Source organism: Athene noctua, chromosome 16 (assembly GCF_965140245.1).
Source record: "Athene noctua chromosome 16, bAthNoc1.hap1.1, whole genome shotgun sequence".
Taxonomy (NCBI): Eukaryota; Metazoa; Chordata; class Aves; order Strigiformes; family Strigidae; genus Athene; species Athene noctua.
This window is the reverse complement of record NC_134052.1, coordinates 1632792-1653247: the sequence shown is the minus strand read 5'-3', so window position 1 is coordinate 1653247 and position 20456 is coordinate 1632792. Positions and strand designations below refer to the sequence as shown.

At 50.6% G+C, this 20456-nt stretch overlaps 1 protein-coding gene across 1 annotated transcript; it reads left to right on the top strand.

Moving 5' to 3' along the window:
• Positions 1 to 315: 315 nt before the first annotated feature.
• MAP1LC3A (microtubule associated protein 1 light chain 3 alpha) lies at positions 316 to 19693 on the top strand. The gene is made up of 4 exons (XM_074919908.1): positions 316 to 457; positions 10727 to 10782; positions 17867 to 17973; positions 18450 to 19693. Exons 1-4 carry the CDS (start codon positions 418 to 420, stop codon positions 18610 to 18612), a joined length of 366 nt encoding a protein of 121 aa, XP_074776009.1. The 5' UTR covers positions 316 to 417; the 3' UTR covers positions 18613 to 19693.
• Positions 19694 to 20456: the final 763 nt, after the last annotated feature.

The following is a 20456-nucleotide window of genomic DNA, read 5'->3' as shown; positions in this document are numbered from 1 at the left end:
GCGAAGCGTCCGAGCCGAGACCTCCAGGAGCGGCGGCTGCGCCCTGGAGCCGTGGCCCCCTCGGTCTTCCGAGCCCCCGGGAACGGCCCCGCCGGCGGCTGCTCCCGCTCGGGCCGCCTCACGGCCTGTGCGCACCGCGTGCTCCGCCGCCGCCGCCCGTCACCGCCCGGCTCGCGGCCGCCGGCGCCGGGACCCCGCGTCGCTCCCCCCGCGCTCCCCGCTCCCGGTTCCGCCGGCGGGGCGGGGCGGGGGGCGGAGCTCGGGGTGGGCCGGGCCGCCGAGCCCCGCCCCGCGGGCGTGCCGCGGTGACGTCACCGGCCGCTCCGCCGCAGCCCCAGCGCAGGCCGCGCCGCCAGACGGAGCCGCCCGCCGGCACCCGCGCCCCGGCCCGGCCCGCCGCCCCCCGCCCCGGCCGCCATGCCCTCGGACCGGCCCTTCAAGCAGCGCCGCACCTTCGGTGAGCCGGGCGGGGGTCCCGTGGCCTCCCCGCCGTGCCGACCTTCGGGGCGACGCCCCTCCCCTTCCTCCTCCGCGGGGCGACCCCGAGGCTCGGCCGCCGTCGGGCCCCGCCGTGCGAAGCCGGGCCGCGGGAGGGGAGGCGGGGGCCGTGGGGGGCGGCGGTGCCGCAGCCGCCGCGCGGTGATGTCATCCCGGCCGGCAGCGCGGCGGGGCGCCGACCCCGCACCGGGGCCCGCAGCGGGGCCGTGCGGCGGGAGCAGCAGCCCCGGGGCTGCGCCGGGGGGGGCGGGAGCTGGAGCCGGAGGACGGGTCGCGGCCGGGAGGCGTTTGGAGCCCCCCGCGTGTGTGCGGAGGCCCTGCGCCCCCGGAGCTTGAGTAGCGTCACTCGTGGCCAGGGTATTTATGTATGTGCTTGCGTGTGTCGGCTTTACCCTGGTGTCTGTGCCTCTGTCGGCCTCGGGCGTTATCCCTCGGTGGGTTCATGCGTGCTCCCTAAGCCTCCATTTTTCATAAAGCCTGGAATAACGAACCTGCCCGAGCGAGCGCGGCTGGAAGGGCAGGAGTTGAGCGCAGGAAACCCGCGGGCAGCGTGTGCCGAGCCATCGCCCGCCTGGGTCACGTCTTGTGTGTCCACCCGCGGAACCGGGGTGCCGGGGGTGGGATGACGGCTGCCGGGGGCTCCGAAACCTACACGGCGAGGGTAGTAGTCCAGAGATAAATATTCTTGTTTCACTCTTCTAATCTTTGGACTGTCAGAGCACAACGACCTCTTCAAAAATTACCTTCCATGCTCCCCATCTCATTAGTGTTGTTGTTCCAAGAATCTGATACACCCTCTCTAATTGTCCCTGAGACCCAGAAGAGTTAATGCTCACATCGTACCCATCCTTTTGTTAAATGTACATGGTGGGAAAACTCAAACGACAAGGAGGTTACCATAGAAGGTACCAGATTTGATTGCCAGACCTGATAGTGAAATCAGATGAAACATCAACTGCTGTTTCTCTTGACCTTTGCCAGCTGGCACTGGGGAAGGTGCATGTTTCTGGCAGGTTACATCCCAAGAGTGGAATTGGTTGAGCTTTGCTGCAATCAGTATATTCATGCCAAACAAGGCCTCATTTTGTGTCAGATACTGTCCAAACGCAGGTGAGGGTGTGTTTCTTACATGAGTTTTAAAATTGGAGCTTTTTCCTACTGAACTGCTGATCCAACCCCTCGCTGCTCTCTTGGAAACTGTTTGGTAGTTTATTGGCACGACCCTTCCGGCCCTGAATGCTTACCCGCTTACCCAGCCTTCTCCTGCCGCAGCGACCGAGCCAAGTGAACATGCACGAACAAGAATAAAATGAAGTCTGGGTGCCCTGGGATACTTGCTTGGGACCCTGCTGTGTTCTCCTAAGCTACGTATTAAAAGCAGTGAAGTCTTAAATCAGACCATTAGTAACTACCTACTGTTAAAACTGGTGAGAATCAGCTTGTTATGGTCAGGAGGAGTCTGGTTTGCCTTTGCAGATTGCTCAGACTTTGTACGAGCCAGAAGGAAAACAAAATTTGAGGCTCAGAGGAGTTGGAAGAAAGCAGGATTAAAATAGCCCAGGATGGAAGGAGGGGGGTGAGGGATTTTGGTGCCGGCAACTGCAAGTGCTCCTTGTTTCTGTGTACTTTCCTCTGCCCTTTTGCTCTCTCAGCTGACTGGTCTGCAGAGCTCAGCCAGGAGGGGTGGGGGAGGAGGAGGAGGAGGCCTGGCAGCCCACACAGTTGCGTTGGGTCAGGGCTTGAATTGCTCAGTTGGAGAAAGTAAATACAGCTTGTTTTCGTCTTCGAATCATTACACAAGAGGAGCAGGAAGTGATTGTTTACAATGCAGTTGGAGAGGGCTTATGGAAAACATTGCCAGTGACACTGTACCCTCAGAATGGCTTATTTTTTAAGGCTTCAAAACTTTATAGAAGTGGAACTGTTCCAAAAAACCAGAGAAAAGGCAGAGTCAGGAATATGACTGTTTACAAAAGGCACCCAGGCTCCAGTTTCACAGCTAGTGGCTTGCTTAGGTCTTGGTCTGCTACCTTTCTTTCTTCAGTGCATGTTTTTTCCCTTCTTGTATTTTTGAGATTGTTTTTCCATTAATTTCTTTTGCTTTTTCATTTGCTTTGTCTTGGGTCTATCCTGAATAAAATCGGTGGATTTCTATTTATCATTGTTGAGGAACTGAAAGAGGGACTGGCTGGGAGATGCCAGGGGTTTGAGCCAAGGTGTGTGGAGGGCACTGAGCGCTAACTTCTCCCGTGGTCTGGTGTGTCGTTAGTGGTGAGAGGGTGATGCTCTGTGACCTGGTCCAGTCCTTGGCATGTCTGCAGTAGAGCATCTTTTGTCTGGGTGCATGGGGGTAAAATCTGACAGTAACCCTCTGCTTTCATGTGCTGAACCCAGCTGTAGACACTGAGGCAGCTCTCTTCTGTGTACTCAGATCCATCGTAGGAGTCCAAAACAATTCCCAGAACAAAGCTGTGGTCTGTGTCAAAGGAACAGGGTGTCCTGGCTGTAGCGAGAGCGTGCGGCAGCCTGACGACACCCTTGCACTTCCCATAAAGTGCGCGAGTCCTCCAGAGCATTGGGTAGTGCTCACACCTCCCACTGTTCTTGAAGTGGTTGTTTTGAATTGGCTGCTCTGCTCTTGCATAGCCGCCAACAGGCTTCAAGCTTTGTTTTCAATGCAGTGCATAACCAGTGTGGTTATGGGCATGGACCTTAAACCTAGACCAGTCAGCCAGCTGAAAGTAAGCTGGCCTTGTGCCCCAGCATCCTGCTGAAACAGAGGCACTTTGCAGTGAGGCATGTATGCATGTGTCCTGTTGGTCAGCTGGAGCCCCTGGTTAGGTGACAAACACGGAGGTTTGACCTCAGCCCCTCTGGACTGAGTATTCTTATCCCAGGTTCAGTCCTCTGGGAGATCTGCCTTTAGTGCTGGGAAGCCGTTTCTCTTTAGAGGAGAGGCAGCAGTAGATAAAGGCAGCGTGTGGAGCTGAATTCCCTCTTCTTTTGGCTCTGGGGAAAACTGAACTTTGCTTTCTCCGGGGACTCATCTAGTGTAAGCCAGCCATGCTTGTACAAGTTCAAAGACCAACAGTGGATGAATTGTCTGTCTCGTGCACCATTCTGTGCTTGTCATAATGGTTTTGCCTGGTGGTGGCTTGTAAAAGTGTCTTGATCTTGATCTGTGGTTGGTTAGTGAGTCAGCTTGTCTGTGCTTGGGGTCATGGTGCTCTAGCAGTTGTGCTTTAAGATCTGGGATTCCTTGAAATGAGGCTGCTGGTGCAAGTTGATGCTTAGCTGCCTGTGTCTAGTTGTATTAATTACTGAGGGCATTCTGTGACATGATTTGATGAGGTGTTACTTATCAGCATTGAAGAAAATATTGGTACAAGAAGAACTGAGTGAAGATGAAGAACATCCAGAGCAAATGCCAGCCAGACATGTAGACAACAAATATTGATTTTTAAAAGTATTATTATTATTATTATTATTTTATATAGCAAAAGGTCCTGACTGGCAGCCAGGAATAATAAAACCTGTATGTCCTTTGTTCGTTGCTTAATGCTTTATTCACTAGAAAAACTTCAGATATCCCCTTGAGCCAGAAGGGTGGAGACTGATGAATCTGGGAGCTGTAAGACTTGGTAGACTCTTGCTGCTTCTGTCATCAAGTAGCCACGGGCCACAGACAAGTCATCTCCCTTGGCTTCTGTGTTCTTTCTTTGGTCAGTCCCAGTGGGGTTCATGGCCAGGGAGGTCACTCAGGAGGTCTTCTGGTGTGTCACCCCGCTTTTGTGATGTTCTGCAGTCAACCTGCGGCGGGTAAGCGCCTCTGACTCTGTGGTCATGCAGTTGTTTGCTGCCTTTTGTCTTCAGAAGGCAGTTTGGAAATAAGCTGCAAGAGAAAATGAAGGAATAAATTCAGGACTTTTGTGTCTGGCACATCTCCCCAAATAGGCCCCGCAAATCCGTGCGTGTCCAGGCATGTTTGTGCACAAATGGCAATGACCCGGGCTGTGCAAAGTCTCTTTGTGCATACACGTGTGTGGTGTTCTGTATTAAAATACAGTTCTGTCAGGAGGGCCAGTTCTTTGAGCAATTTGAAGTGTCCTGAGAAGTTCTGAGAAATCTGAGTGCATTCCTGCTGTCTTGGAAGCTTATAATTTTTAAGGTTGTCAAGACAGAAGAAAAGGTCAAACAGAAGCTAGAGGGAAGCCCTGGCAGAGGACGGCCTCCTCGTGGCTCATGCGGAGGGAACTGGCTGTTCTTTTTACAAGGCTGGTGAAACTGTGATGAAACGCTGAACAAAAAACCCGGTTTGTTACCTGAAACTCTGATGTAAATACTCCAGACACCATCCAGATATGGCACAAGGTATTGCCCATTTGCCCCCCATGTTCAGGAGATGTAGTGAGTTAGAAGATCATCCTGCATGGCTGGCGGCAGGGGTGACATGGTACTGTGCAGCCAGAGAACAAGTGTTCTGACATCAATTCAGACTTCACAGTTGTTGTGTGGCTCTGCTTGGTCACAAGCTGAGCCCTTATCGTGGATTTGCCATATACAAATACTCATTTCTGGACCCAGGTTCAAAATCATACTCAGTTAAATTTTTGAAACCGCTAAAAAAAATGGAGGTGGTTCCTGTTTTTCTTTAAAATCCATTTTCAAGCTCTGCTCTGGAGCCAGGAAGGTTGGGGATTTATGCAGATGAACAAGACTGCTGAGATCCTTCTGCAATCACAGGCATTCAGAAATCCTTGCAGACATTACACATCTTGTAATGAAGCTGTAACAATGCGATGGATAGTCATGCAGACAGATCATCAGTTGCTCCACATCCTTGTTGGTAATACCTTCCTGTGACAGTGGAACATCAGCCCCTGCTGTGTTGCAGAGACGCACTTTCTATCAGGCATTAAGTTCAAAACAGTGTAGTTGTGGTCTTGAGTCGTTTGTTCTGTCTGGAGCACCCCAGCTTTGCCAACAGAGGAAGTAAAATACGACCAATGCGTAACCTGGAGCAAGCGCCCTTTCTTAGTAGTGAGGACAGCTTTCCCAGGGCAGGGCTGGCTTTGCAAGCTCTGCCCTCCTTTCCTGGATGTGGGAGTCTCACTTCTTGCTCCTCCTGCGGTGCCACTGGCCTGAGAACAAGCTCCCCAGCATTGGGCAAGGCCAGGTCAGGTCACTGTCGTGTGAGCCATGACACATACACAGGGATGAATTTCCTGGTGGTTAGAGGTGTCTGGCCTTAAGGTGGTGTGATATTACAAAAATATTTATTAATGTTCATCTGGAATGACCTGCATAACTTACCTGTATCTTCAGCAGTTGCCAGCTCATTCCGGATGTATCCTGACTTCAAACCATCCATTTCCTCCTCTCCTTGAAGAAAATCTCTTGGAGAAAGGACCGCCTTCTGGCAACCCTCTGCCCTGGGACTGACCACAGCATTTTCTTGAAGAAACATGTTCATTTTTGTGTCTGCTTCAGGTTTGGGGCAGATTGACCCCCAGACTGGCTGGCAGAGTTTCTTGTGGATGGCAGTGAGAAAGCCACAGGGCTGACAGCCTGCTGCAAGTGGCAGGGATGTCTGCACACTCCCTCTGTGCCATGGTCATCTGCACCTGGAGCCCTGGGACCACAGGGAGGGGCAGTAGCTCATGGCTGAATTTCTACTCTCTGCTTTGCTTTCCACACGTAGCTCTTGCTCAGCTCAGGAGCTGTTGACCTGGTAGCATGTTCATGATATTTCCAGGGGGTGTTTTTTCTTAATGGTGTTTTATTAACAGCATTCCTGTTGGTCACAAGCAGCAGGACTGGTTGTAGAGTCCATCTGCTGCCCTAGGGCAGCACCAGTGCCTGACCAGTGTTTGTCTAGTGTCTCCTGAAAAATGCTGTCCCTTACGCAATTGCCCTGTTGGAGAACTTGCCATATGTTTTCCTTCTGTTCCATCATCTGTATCTTTCGTCTGATTAAGGTTTTTTGCATCCAGGGCTGTCCTTGCATCCAGTGTCTGCATGGTGCTCAGCACAGCAGAGATCCATCTCCCATAGCCATGGCTCCTGGGCACTGCTGATAAAAAAGATTAATGCTCAGAAAATCTGGCTTTAAATTTTCTGCTGTTCTTCTTAACTGTCATAACGATCTCATCCTGCATTGCTATGAGATACATTGTGTGCCCAGATCTTTGGGAGAACAGCTTGGGAAGGACCTCAGTCAAGAAAACAGCTGAGATTCTAGTGTTTTGGGCAATTTGCAAGCTTTGCTGTTGGTACTTAACAGTTGAAACATCAGTTTGAGGAGAAATTTTCCTGGCATATGTAATGCTACAAAAATACTCCTGTCTTTCATAAGGCCCTAACAGTGAAATTTTGCTCGGAATAACCAGTAAAAAGTGTGGTTTTTATCTTGGTGCCATCTTGAGCTCTCACATCCTGGCATTGGGGAGTGCAGATGTGTGGTGCCCACACCGGGGAGTAGGGATGATGCCCTTCCCTCTGTGTGCAGTTCATTAAACTTAGCTCAGCTCCTTCAGAACAGCAGCTGGCTGTGAGCCCCTTCATGCCCTCTTGCATGAGTCCGTAAGCTGCTGAAATCAGGTGTGGTGTTTTGCTTCTCCCTGCAGCGAGGAGGGGCCACAGAAAAAAATGTAAATATGGACTGGGTTGTGTAAACAGTTCTGGTTTGCTTTACATATAGGCTAAGGATTAACTATAGCCAGGTGCTACAGAAAAGGGGAAAATCTTAACCTCAGTTAGCACAGCTATAATTTGGGAGAGCTGCAGGAGAAGAACAAGGCTTGTAAAATCAGACCTGTCAGGTGTGAAGTGTGAGTGTGCAACTGCTGCCAGTGAAAGGGTGGAGGGTGCGTCCCTGTCTGCAGCGCGGCCAGAGCTTGGGGCTCGACATCTCCGCTGGTGCCTCTCCAAAGCGCCCTTTAATGGTTTCCTCTTTATTCCTGTAACTTAGAGTAGACTACATAGACATTAAAGGTGATATTCGTAGCCATTCCTTGCTGCGTGACGTTGAAGATGCTTTCCTGGGACACAGGATTAACCTCTAACTCCCACTGCGGGTTAAGGAGGGGGCGGGTGACCGTCACCTGTTTCTTACAGGAGATCTCCAGTGCCTCAACTGTTGTGTGCACAGAAATCACCCTTTTGCAGGGTTTGATGCAGGATAGCTTCTGATTCCCCAGCCTACTTGATTGAATCCCCAAGGCTAGGATGGGTCTGAGTGTGCCCCTTTGCAGAGCTTCAGATGTCCTGGAAACTTCTGCCTGAATCTTCGAGCACCTGAACAGCTTAGGTGGGCTCACTTCCAGCTGCCTTCCTGGATGAATTTCCTGAAATGGGCATCTCCTGGGCAGAGGGAGAAGTGCAGTGCTTGTAGTTGCAGTCACATGTACCTGCTGAAGGGATCCAGGAGCCCCTGAAGTAAAGCAGCACCTACTGTCATTGCATTGTGGTAACCTGCAAATCAGGCACCTCCCACAGGGTTCTCTGAGATCAGAAAGGCTGCAAAAGCCCTGGGCCCATCTGACCAGGGGGACCCAGGTCCTGGGCACATGGCACGTCTTGGAGTGGGACAGGAGAGCTGCTGCTACAGTACATCAGATTTGAGGCCAGTTGAGAGCTTTATCACTGGTGGCTCGTGCCCTTAATTCCTGCTGAGTGTGGAGTCAGCAAGACATGGAAGAAACATGCTGCAGCAGCAGCCTGGCCTCCCTCTCTCTGTCAGAGGCACCTGCAAGTCTGTACCCCTTGGGGGACAAAGGACTCAGAGGTGAGATCCTGAAACACTGACGTGTAGCTGGATAGATGATGCACCATTTTATTCTCTGTGTGGCTTCTATTTCAGTGTGATGGGCAGGGGGCACCTTTAGCTCCTCTGAGGAAGCAGAGGTGGGATGACTGCCAGCCTTGTGCTGGATTTGGTGATGCTTCCAGGCAGCAAGAAGGGGTATCAGACATGTGGCTGCCCTTTGGCACATCCAGCCTAGACTAGTTGGATGCTCTGAGATTATCTACATTACAAGTTGTGATAACATGCAGAGGCTTGGCAGATTGCTTCTCAAACCCTTTTCAAAATTACTTGCACTGTTGGGTCTTCCTGTGCAAACAGTGCTGTGACCTTACAGGGAAGTGCATAACAGCTAGGAAGTTCATCCACATGGCCCTCTGATAGTATGGAGAGAGGTGCAGGGTAGGGTGGATACTGAAGCTGGAAAAACTAGCCAGCCATGAGGACACAGCTTTCTGCAGGCTCTGTTAATACCCAGCAAATCTGAGTTGACTGCGGTCAAGCTGCCTAAAGTACTTACGCTGGTAAGTGTTGTCCCTTCGTGTTCTGGATCTCCAGCTTTTCAGATGCTCTGTCCTGCTGAAGCTGGTACACGGTGAACTCATGGGAGCGGAGCTCTGCAGGAGGGGGACACACACTTCTGGCTGGCTGCTCAAGTTGGGTGCTGTGTGTTGGGTGCTTGTGTGCTGGGTCCTTCTTGTCACTGTGTCCTTCAGCATTCCTGAAGAGACGTTGCTGCACCAGTGTCACATGCAGTGCTGATTTCTGCATAACTCCTTGCTGATTTTGACCTCAGGGGAGAATTGTCTGTATCACAAGGATAACTCTGGATGCCCTGGGGCATTGGATAGGGTGAAAAGGAAGCATGAGGAACTACATCTTCAGTCATAAAACCCCAAATACATGCCCAAACTTTCCATTAAATCCAAATAATCTTGCCGTGTCTTGCTAGTCCATGGTGTCCTAGAGAAGAAAGGTCTGGCAGTTCCTAGCAGAGGGATAATTTCCTCTTGGAGGAGACAGAAATGGTGCTGAAAAGCTTCTGTGTTCTGGTGATTTTGTAGTCTTGCAGCCTCTGAAGAAACTCCAGTTTCTTCCCAAAGTAGTGTCTAGCCAAATTCAATTTATAAGCAGTAAGGTTTTATTGAGTGGTTAGATGAGAAATGCTCAGCATTTGTGGAGAGAAAACACACTCCAACACATCACTTATCCTGCCCTACGTGATCCTGGTGGGTCATGCAAAAACGCGGGTGCGTGAAGCAGATGAGGGGAGTCAGGCTTGGAGCAGGTGCTGCACTGGTGACTCTGTGTGTGGCAGGATGATCCCATGGCAGATCCAGCAGTAGGTCTTGCATTTCTAGGCAGTTGTTAGTTGTTGGCCTTTACCCACTGTCTTACCTACATGGAACTGCTTCCTCTGGGTGCTTCAGATGGGCCATTGTGGGCTGTGAAGCACTTCCCAGGGTAATGGTAACGCAGGGAGGAGCATAGACCTGTCGTGTCCCAGGAGCAGCACACACAGAGCTGTACCAGGCCCTAGTATGGCATCTTCCCCTCCTTTCTGCTGTTTTGAAGTGTGGAAAGTGGAGGACCCTCTGGTAAAGCAGTGAGAGGACATCTAAATTCTCCTGTAAACTCAAAGACCGTAGAGGCATTTATGTGCTGTCTGTTGTGTGTGTCAGTAAACATCAACTGCAGAGGGAAATGGGTTAGAAAGTGTGAGAATTGCAGAAAAAAAATCTTTTAGCACCTGGGTCATCTCCTTGCTTAAGTTTTTCATGCTGTTTCCACTATAGGTGTAGAAATACTTTCTGTCAGGCCAGTAGCTGTTGTAGCTACTGTGTAGATTTAAGACAGGTAAGGAGTTCTCCTTGGCAAGGCGTGTATCTCTCTTGGACTGAGGCACTGTGCCAGATAGGGCTTGGAAGTGCACAACAGTCAGAAGGAAATGGCTAAAACCCAGACCCAGTTGGAGAATCCTCTCCTCTGGGGAAGCAGCCAGGAGACACAAAGAGCCCGAACTTCCAGAGCTGAGACCTTTAAGCTGTGCTGCTGCCTGGCACTGATGGTCATGAGCTACATTTGCTTAAGGTAGATTTAGAAATACAGTTTTGTCATCCTTACAGTCTCGTTTAAGTAATTTGGTTTCCTTGTCTGTTGCCCAGTTTTACTGGGCAGGGTAGCATGTCCCAGCCTTGTGGGATGATTGGGGTGGTAGGAAGCCATGACATCACTGAAGCTGACATCTAGCTGACCATCTCACTGCTGCAAAATGTTCAGAAAAGGCCTGATGAACAGAATTTGCATTTCTTTTGCAATGTCCCTCTTTGTCAGTTTGTGGCTTGCAGGGTTGTTGCCTCGTTTTTGCCTGAACTAGCACAGCCAGATGTTCCTAACTTTGTTTCTTTACTTCCTTCTTTCCAGCGGATCGTTGTAAAGAAGTACAGCAGATCCGAGAGCAGCATCCAAACAAAATCCCGGTAAGTTATCATTCTTGCTGTTCTGCATTAGACTTTGTTCTTGTGACCCCCTCTATGCTCCTGGATAGCCTCCACCAGCCAGCCATAGAGGTGACAAAACTTTGCTCCCCAGAATCAACACAGGACACTCTACAGAAACTGCCAGTGCCTTGTGCATGCCAGCTGCTCAATAGTAGACAGCACTCAGCAGTGCAAAATACAGTCTTTCTCTTGAGCTTCATGCCTGCCCTAGAGGCAGGGAACTGATTTGATCTCAAATCTGCTAATCTAGTTCCAAGCAAGTGCAGCAGGAGAAAACTGAAATGGCCTCTTTTTTTTTATTATTTTATTTTTGGTTGATTGCAGTAGCTACCTGACTTTTCCTGGATAATCTGGTAGGGATTTCCCTGCAACTGCCCAGAGGAAGATGTGTGAGATGATCTTCACTGTATTGAAAGCGAAGAGACCCTGTTAAGATAATTCATACCAGAGCCAAACAGTCACACCCATTCTGCGCTCTCCCAGTGCCTGTTGTTGACATGGAGAGGTGAGACTCCATGAATTGCCTCCAGTCCTTCCTGCCCATGTCAGACCTAAAATGCTGTCTTGATCTTTGGCTGTGAGTGTGCTTTTGATATCCTAGCTGGGTATTTGCTTCTCTTCCTGAGAAGATGGAGAACTTAGAGAAATAGCATACTTGGGGCTTGCTGGAGGCAGTATTTGCAATGCCATAGCATGTGTGACCAAAAAATGGGACATGTTCCTAGTTCAGCTCACTGTCAGTGTTGGATGGATATGAGCCTTGTCTTAAAATTGCATACAGTCTTGGTATTTAGCCTTCAAGGCCTAATGTCTCAAAGTGCTCTTGGCATATATTAGTCCATTGCTGCCTCGCTTTCTTCTGGTTTTAGCACAGCATCTTCTAGCAAAAAGAATTCTTTCTCTTCCTTCTCTTCCACCATGACTGTGGTGTCCACGTGTTGTCAGCTCAGCAGAGCAGGGCTTGCCCCTTACAGCACACTGAATACCAGTATGCCATATCATCTACACATTTATTGATCACTGCTCTTAACGTAGTTTTCATGGTGGTGGGCTGGCTCTGCATTTCTCCAGAGTTGTTGCAGAGCTAATTACAATTCTTTAAGGCTTTAGCAATACGGCCAGGCTAGAAATAAGTTGTACATAAGATGTACACACGTGCATATATGAAGTGCCTGTACACAAATGCATGTTGCCTGGGAAATGAACAGAAGGAGCCAGAGCTCAGCATCCACATGCAGAAATTTACCAGCATTACAGAAACATGGTGGGAGAGCTTCCACGGCTGGAGTGTTCTTTGTGTTAGAGTCAGACACCACATGCCCAGTGCCATCAGGACCTGGCCACTGGTGTGGTTGTCCGGGGAGTTGTGTGTGTGTGTGGCGGTTTAGCCATGGCAGAGACCCGAGCCCTCCCACACCTGCTCCAGTGACCTCTTTGTTAAGTGCTTTATTGTCCTTGGTAGTGTCCTGAGTGCCAGCGTTGTGAGAGGGTGAGGGACTCAGCTAAACGCTCAACACTTTTGCTTTCCTGGGCTGACTGGCATGACAGGGGAGGATATGTTTAGCTGCAAGTTCTGCTGGAGCAGTAAAAACAATCATGGGGAGAGAAGGGTGTTGAAGGCCTTGGGGGGTGTCCAGCTGTGTTTGTGTCTAGTGATACCTCTAAAGGCCTGGTCCTGATGAAGCTCTGACACCAAGTTTGATGCTGTCTCGTCTCTTTTACATAGCAAAGTTCCTGCCAGTCACTGTACGTAGCTTTCAGTGCTAGGGCTGTGAGCAAAGCCTTGTACTGCAACATGGAGCATGGTGTGGGGGGTGGCTGTGGGTCTGAGCAGTGCAGTGCAGGCAGATTGGCTCTAGGAAGGTCTTGGATTTCTGTGAAAGGCAGAAGCTGTGTTTGCCAAGTGATTGACTTCCCTGGAGAGGGACTTGGAATTAGCAAAGGGGTTTGAGCCCCCAGCTCAGGGAATCAAGCAGAAGATGGCCCTTACTGCTGGCAGAAATCACAGCAAGCTGTGCCGCAGCTGCTGCCCTTTTCTTGCATCTCCAGTTTCCACTCAGAGCCCTTGGGCAAGTCCCCTTTTGCTTTGACAGAGGACCAGGAGGATTTTGAGTGCATGGTCTGGCTTCGTGCCCAGGGAACGACATTCCTCTCCTGTTCCCATGAGGGTACTTCCAGAGGGAGCTGAGACAGGGGCTGTGCCACATGCACATGGTTAACTGTGGGAGACTGGGGTGGTGTGTCTGTCTGAGCCCACCAGTAGATAACCTGGACTCTGCCTGAGGTGTGGAGTTCTCTGCACGTGTTTGAAGGGAAATCACATCCCAGGACACCTCACTGGCACATGTAATAAGGAGATAGGCAGGAGCTAGGGGCTCCTCATTGTTTCCCTATCCATCTTGTGCCAGGAGCTCCTTTGCTGTCTGTGTTCCCCAAAGCTGGCTGCACTTCCATGGTAAAAAGTGCTGACCACAGGAACACATAGCTCTTCCTGAGAAGGGCACGGTTGTGTTGGCAGTGGGGCACTGCTCACACTTGGCGCTGCTGGGAGGGAGCCTCCAGCTGCCCTTTGCAGGCAGGATGGTTCCTCCTAGGGCAGTCAGAGCAAGCAGAGAGCTTCCTGCCTTCTTGCTGGGACCTCCATCCACATCCTCAGCAGATGCTTCAGAAATCATCTACTGTCCTGTTAGAGGACAGACTGAGCTTACACTTGCCCGTCGCCCTCACCTGCTGTCTCCCTAGTGCTCTCTTTCTGGAGCCCATTGAACTGGGCCCTGTTGAGGAGCCACTGCGAGCTTTAAGCCAGCTCCAGTGAGCCCTGAAGAGTCTAAAATCACTGGGGAACAGCTTGTGCTGGGCAGCAACAGGAGTAAACCACTGTCGCAAGCACTGTAATGCTAAATTCAGCAAGGCCTAGTGAGTCACGGGCTGCACTGCTGCAGGGGTGGCTTAGGGGAGAGCCACCTCTCATGCTGATTGGGAAGGCTGAGGGTGTATTTGGGCCTTGCAGAGGTCTCTGTTAGGTTAGGTGATAAAAAGCTCATCTGCACACCCACAGAGGAGCATGTAAAGGCAATGGCAGATGAGCCCAAATAATTCCCTGCCTTGGCACAACAGTGGACAGAAACCCAGATTACGAACTTGGAGGAAGGGACAACCTTCTCTGGGCTCCTGCGAGGGCTCTTCTGGGGAGCTGCAGACCCAGTGTCCAGGGCTGACATGACTCAGGATGGATCAACACCAGAGCACCTTTGGACTGAGGGGAGTTAACTGTATGTATTTCCACTAAAGGACCTCCACCCTGCTCAGCTGGAGGGGGACGGGGTGAGGCTGTTGGTGTTGTCTGTGTTGATCTCTGTGGCTGGCCATCTATACAGGTATGGATGTGTTAAATATACACATCTCTGTGTCCGTGCCTACTGGGAATACATTCTCAGCCTTTCTGCTTGTTGGACTGGGGGACATAGAGCATTGGCAACCTTACCTCTTTCAGGCTGCCAGATCTGGCCCCATTCCCTACCAAAATCCCTTTCTACCTCTTCAGACTGTCCCCAGAACAAGGGTTGAGTTTATAAATGTCTGCTGGGTTTGTGTGATGGAGTTTTTAGTCGCAGGGGAGGGGGCTACAGCAGTGGCCTCTTGTGAGAAGCTTCTCAAGAGTTCCCCTGGCTGCAAGTCAGACCCACCTCTGGCCAAGGCTGAGACAATTAGTGATGGTGGCTATGCCTCTGCAATGACGTATTTAAGAAGGAGAATCTGAGAGGGGGTTGAGACTTTGAGGATGAGTTACAAGAAGGACACCTATTCAAACACTGAGGTCAGTGGAAGGAAGGCAGAGGAAGAGGGCAAGGTTGTGCCAGAGCAGAGCAGGCAGCCTGGTGAGAGGCCACCCCCCTGCCACCCATGAGGGTCACCAGAGGAGCAGAGATTTGCCTGTGGCAGGCCCCCAGGATTATGTGGGAAGAAGCAGCCTCTGCTGTTGTAGTTTGATGCTGGGAGGGCTGCAGCACGTGGACGTGACCCACACTGGAGCGTCTGGAGAAGAATGTATCGTGTGGGGAGGAGTCATGATGGGGAAGGTTTGGGGAGGATTGTCTCCCGTGGGAGGGACGCCTCGTGGAGCAGGGGGAAGAATGCAGTATAGTGCTTCCCCCTGCCCTTGCAGGAAGAAGCAGCAGACTGACCACAGCCCCCATCCCCTGCCCCTGTGACACCGAGGGGAGGACGTAGAGATATTGGGAAGGAGGGAGGGGCGGGGGGAGCTGTTTTTGAGATACAGTAATGCTTCTCACTGTCCCATTCTGTTAAGTGGTGGTGATGTTAGTGTTTTGAATTAGTGATGTTCTTTTTTTTTCCTTCCCCTAACAAGCCTGTCTTTTGCCTGTGACCATAATGGGTGAGCTCCCCCTCTCTGTCGTTATCTCCAGTCCTGAGCCTTTTGATTCATTTTCTCCTTCCCAGCACTGTGGGGAAAGCTGTGTGGCACTCAGTTGCCCTCTGGGCTCAAACCATGGTAAAATGCTGCCCAAGCCTCTTTTGCAGTGGGACTGGGACCCCAGGCTCTGCCCTGAGCCTTTCCACCTGTGCCCAGCTCGTGTTATTTCTGCAGTGAGCTCTATGGTAGGTTCCCCCTGCAAGAGCAGATGTCCCACACTAAGGAACCCCTGGCTTGAGGCAGCAGCTTGGAAGAGGGTATGGGAGGGGAGGTGGCTTTGTACACAAGCCCTGTGGCCACAGGGATGTTATATTAGCATTTGATCACGCATTTCCCTCCAGAACCAGTCAAGAATGTTTTGCCCATTGGCCACCTGTTCCCGTAGCTGGCTTACCCAAATAGCAGCTCATGTTTTGGAAACAGAAACTCTTGGAGCTATTCTACATGACAGACTCTCTGTCTGCTCAGGGCACAAGACAGCTGCTGCTTTAACAGCCAGGACATCCTTCACAGCCCATTCTTGGACTAATTGAGAGGCTTTTCTTTGTGGGATGGAAGTGGCTGGTAATTAGAGACATCTGCCTCTGTTCCTGCTTGATGTAAGTGCGAAATGAGGCACAGCCCAGGTGTGCAGGGCCCTCTGCCTGTAAAGGTATTGTATATTGACAGACAGGTGCTGCGTAGCTGCCCCATTGTGCAAACCACTTAAAAATTTGAGGTCCTGCTGTTGCATCTGTGTTTCCCAGTGGCCAGAGCAGCATCCCCGTACGTGGCTGTTGTGAGTGTTTATAACCTTAAGGCTATAAATCTGACAATAGCCAAAATACTCATCAGTCGAAATCAGACTCAAATTAAATACAGTAGGATGGCTCTGCTTGTCTTTGTCCTTCCCCTGCCCTCCTCCTGGAGGGAGGAAGGGACCTCAGCAGGTTGGTAAGGGACATCCTGATGGATGATTTAGTCCATTGCAGAGAGCTGTTCTTTCATCAGGTCCCCATCCTACAAAAGGAGCCATACCTGGCTTTCCCTAGTTTTCTCTGCCACCCTTTCTCAGTATCAAGAGGAGACCTGGTGATAATACATTGGTGGACTCATGGGGGCTTTCATATGCTGCTTGGCCCTGGGGCTCCTGGGTTCCCCTTGCACGAGCTTTGTCCAGGATAGGCTCTTCAGAGGGCATTTATGTGCAGAGCTGTCACCAAGGCGCCTTGCACCCCTCCCTTATCCGGGAACTGTCTTCAGCATAGCTTGGCACGTCCTGGTAGGCCTTGGGAGTGCCCTGCACTCTGGGGAACCCCTCAGACATTCCCAGCTCTCTGGTGGTAGCGCAGAATCCCAACCGCAGTGTCTGATTTGGGTTTGGTGTAGACAGGCAGCAGGAGTTAGGCTGCTGCTGCTGATAGAGGCTGGTGTGTCAACAAGTGATGAAGGGAAAGGCGGATCAGTGTCGAGGTTCGCCTGTTGCTTTTGGCTCAACAGAGCCATCTTCTGGGCGTCCTGATCTCTGCATGCTGCTCCGTCTCTCCTCTGTCCAAAGGCATTTGCAGTCTCACGTATGTTTTTGAAAGAGACCTGGGAAAATTATTTGTGGGACCTTGCCTTATAGTCAGAAATAACGTTCAGTCTCAACTCGGAGAAGATGATGAACTGATGAGTATACAAGTGTTTCTGTTGAGGAAACAACTAAGTACTGGAGAGATGTGAGAGTCAGAGTGTCACTGTAATGGGAACATATTGAGCTTTATAAGTAATATCATTACTTATTTTAACTGCCTACCACCTTGAATACAAATAGTACATTTCTAAGCTGGTTTAGAATAGCAACTGTAGCTGTCAGTAGACACTCCTTAACAGAAGAAACTAATTATCAGGAAAACTGAACAGAAATCATTATTTAGCTGTTTCAGAATATAGGTGTAGTAAGAGCTTTCCCAAGGAAGACCTTGGCTGGGCTGTCCCGTGGTGGCACTGTGCTGAGGTGCCCTGGAAGCTCACACAGGAGAAGTGCCCGTGGGTTTCTGATCCTTTCTGGAGTCAGTGTGTCTGTGTTAACATCAGGAGTGGGACTGGCGAAATCCAAACTCCCCCTTTCTGAAGGAATGCCTTGGTGGCCTTGCAGTGATTTCTAAAAACTGCTTGTTTGGGTGTATCCACAGCTCTTTCTGAGCAAGCAGGGTGATGCTGAATGGTAGCAGTCCAGAGTTGTGGCACAGAAGGGAAGGAAAGTGTCTCTTGCTGTGCACCATGAGTTCAGTCCTTAGCTCAAGCCAGCAAAACCTGTGGTTTTGGTCAGTCTGAAAGTGATGTTAAAATACTCTTCCACATCTCTTGCATGGTGGGGGAGGTAGCTAAATCAACCCACTAACACCTGCTGTTTCTCAGCGAGCCAGAGCAGTTGGTGCTTTAGTTCACTTGGATGATCTCTACTGTCTGGCTCAGGCAGACAAACTACTCAAGAGCTGTCTGCAGCCAACCTGATGGTCACTACTCATGTCCTTTGTTTTGTTCTCCTGTGAGGGTCTTACCTCAACTTTTCTACTTGTGCTAGTTTGATTTGTGTTTGACCTTGAGGCCAGTGCTTGGGGCACCGTAAACTGTGGTTAAGCCTACCATTGACCTTCTCCCCAGGTCATCATTGAACGCTATAAAGGGGAGAAACAGCTGCCAGTGCTGGACAAGACCAAGTTCCTTGTCCCAGACCACGTCAACATGAGTGAATTGGTCAAAATAATCCGGTGAGTGGGGTGGCCCCAACTGGCGTGCCGGGAACCTGAACACAGCGTGGTGGGGTGAGGACGAGGCAGAGGCAGCTGCTGAGGGTGGGGACGGAGACATGACAACCACAGCAGCCTTGAGCTGTTGGGGGGAGTCGAGGCGGAGGGAGGCTCTTGGCATCTGGTGAAGGACTGTGACCCTTCCCTCACAGGGACACTCCATGAGCTGATGAGGGGACTCCAATCCCCTTCTTTTATCCTTCAGCTCAGGTGGAAGAGGTCCCTCTGCTTTGCCGTTGCCAGCAACACTTGGAGAAAGGGGCTTTGCCGAGTCCCAACTCAGGAGGCCTTGGAACCATGTCCTGAGCGTGTGGGAGCAGGTCCTGGCTGTGCAGGCCTGGCCCCACGTGAACAGCATTGCTGGGGGAGGTAGAAATTGCTGTCACCGTGCCTACCCCAGGTGGGTTGACCCAGTGCTCCTGCCCTTGCCTCCACAGGCGCCGCTTGCAGCTGAATCCCACGCAGGCTTTCTTCCTGCTGGTGAACCAGCACAGCATGGTGAGTGTGTCTACCCCCATCTCGGAGATCTACGAGCAGGAGAAGGACGAGGATGGCTTCCTCTACATGGTCTATGCTTCCCAGGAGACCTTTGGCTACTGAGGCCTGCTGAGAGGTGACATGTGGAGACAGATGAACTGTGGTGCACAGACCCCCAGCCTTGGAAGACAACAGAACCAGAGGCTCACAAGAGGGGGACTATGCTGGCTCTCTTTGTCTCCCTCCCTCCCCTTCCCATCACCCTGTCACCAAAGAGGCTCGCAGCGTGTGTTGGACTCACACACCCTTCAACTCTGTGTAATTAGTCCTGCTCCCTCCCCACACACACACCCACGTGTGCCCATACGTACAGACACCCGCGCGCACACGCGGGGCCTCAGCTCCCATCCCATCCCCTTCGTGTAACCCTCAGCTGCTCTCACTGTGCTGTGTACGTGTGTGTGTGTTTGTAGCCTGCTGCCAAAACAGTTCGGGCGGTGGTGGAGAGAGGACAGGACGCTGTCACCTTCACTTTCAGCACAGGGAGAGCCGCCTCTCCTCCAAGACACTAATAAAGGGCAGGAGGTCTGCAAAAGCAGCAAACAGATGCTACTATTGCTCCCGAGTTTTAATTGATTTTAATTACACCCATATCAGATTCTTGGTGCTACTGAGTAGATGTAGGCTTCTCTATAGGACTGTGGATAATGTATATTCTTTAGATTTGTTTTATTGGGGTGGTTTTTTTTGTTGTTGTTTGGTTGGTTTTTGTTTTTTTAGGGATAGATTGGAATGGGGAGAGGGGGTAATCTTTCCTGTATTCTGTAGGTAAATCAGGCTTCACTGCACTTTAAAGCATAGTAGATGTCAGAGTGGAATTTACTTTTAATTTATACAGGTTTGCCATATATAGTGCTGCTCGTCTTTTGACAGTTGGACCTAGATTGTCTTTGTTTCTTTTTTTTATAAATAAAAATCATTTTCCCTTCTCTCTGTCTCCCCATTGCATGCAATTTTTCAGTCTCAGTGTGGCAAAGAGTTCATTCAAGGAATGTACTGGTTTATATTTGCTATGTTCCTGTTTCTCATGTATTATACCAAAAAAATGTATATGATAAAATCCCACCCAGTTTAATCTATACAAAGGTATATATATATAAATATATATATATAAAATAAACATAAATTTGAGTCGTGTCTTGTAGGAATGTTCTGTTCCTATCTCATTTGTGTGTGTTAACGTCCCTATTGTCAAGTAAGAGTGGTGTGTGTTCCCCGTGTTTGCTGGTGCACTGTTACCCAGGTTTTGGCGCTAGTTAGTCCAAGCTGTGACAAAAGCAGCTGGCTGGGGTTGAGGGGCCAAAGCAAAGGTGAAAGCTTGGTTTAGAGGACGGAGCACTGTATAGCGATGTGGGAAACATGGTTATCCTTCCCATATTGCTAAGTCTCTTGTTCTGTGACCAAGTTTCCTCATCTGGGGCAAAAAAAACCCTGAGGTGGAGGGCATTTGCAAAGTCACTGCTTTTAATGGAAAATTTGAGCAGTGCAGGAAATCACCCTGAGCATTCAGTCAGAACTCTTTTCCATCCAAAGGTAGGGGCTGATGGCCGTTTAACATTTCAATGTGTTTCCCTGCCCCTCAGCTAGCTCTACTTCCTTTGCACTGCCCAGCAGAGAGAGGTTTAGATACTGTTTGACTGAGTTGCTGTTGACTGTCTTGTTTCTGTCCTGTGCCTGCAGGGAATCTCCTTGCCAAGGAAGGAGCTGGTGTAAGGGACAGATGCAGCAGAGTGCACACAGGTGGGTAGGTGCTGAAGAGAGATGGTGGGAAGCCAACTAGAAGCACAGCACCCAGCATGAGTCCTGACAGCTGGGGCAGCAGTGGGGGTTGCCCCTTGTTAAGCACCAACCTCACAGTATTTAAACTCCAGTCCTTGAGCTAAGGCCCTCTCCCTTCCACCTCCCTG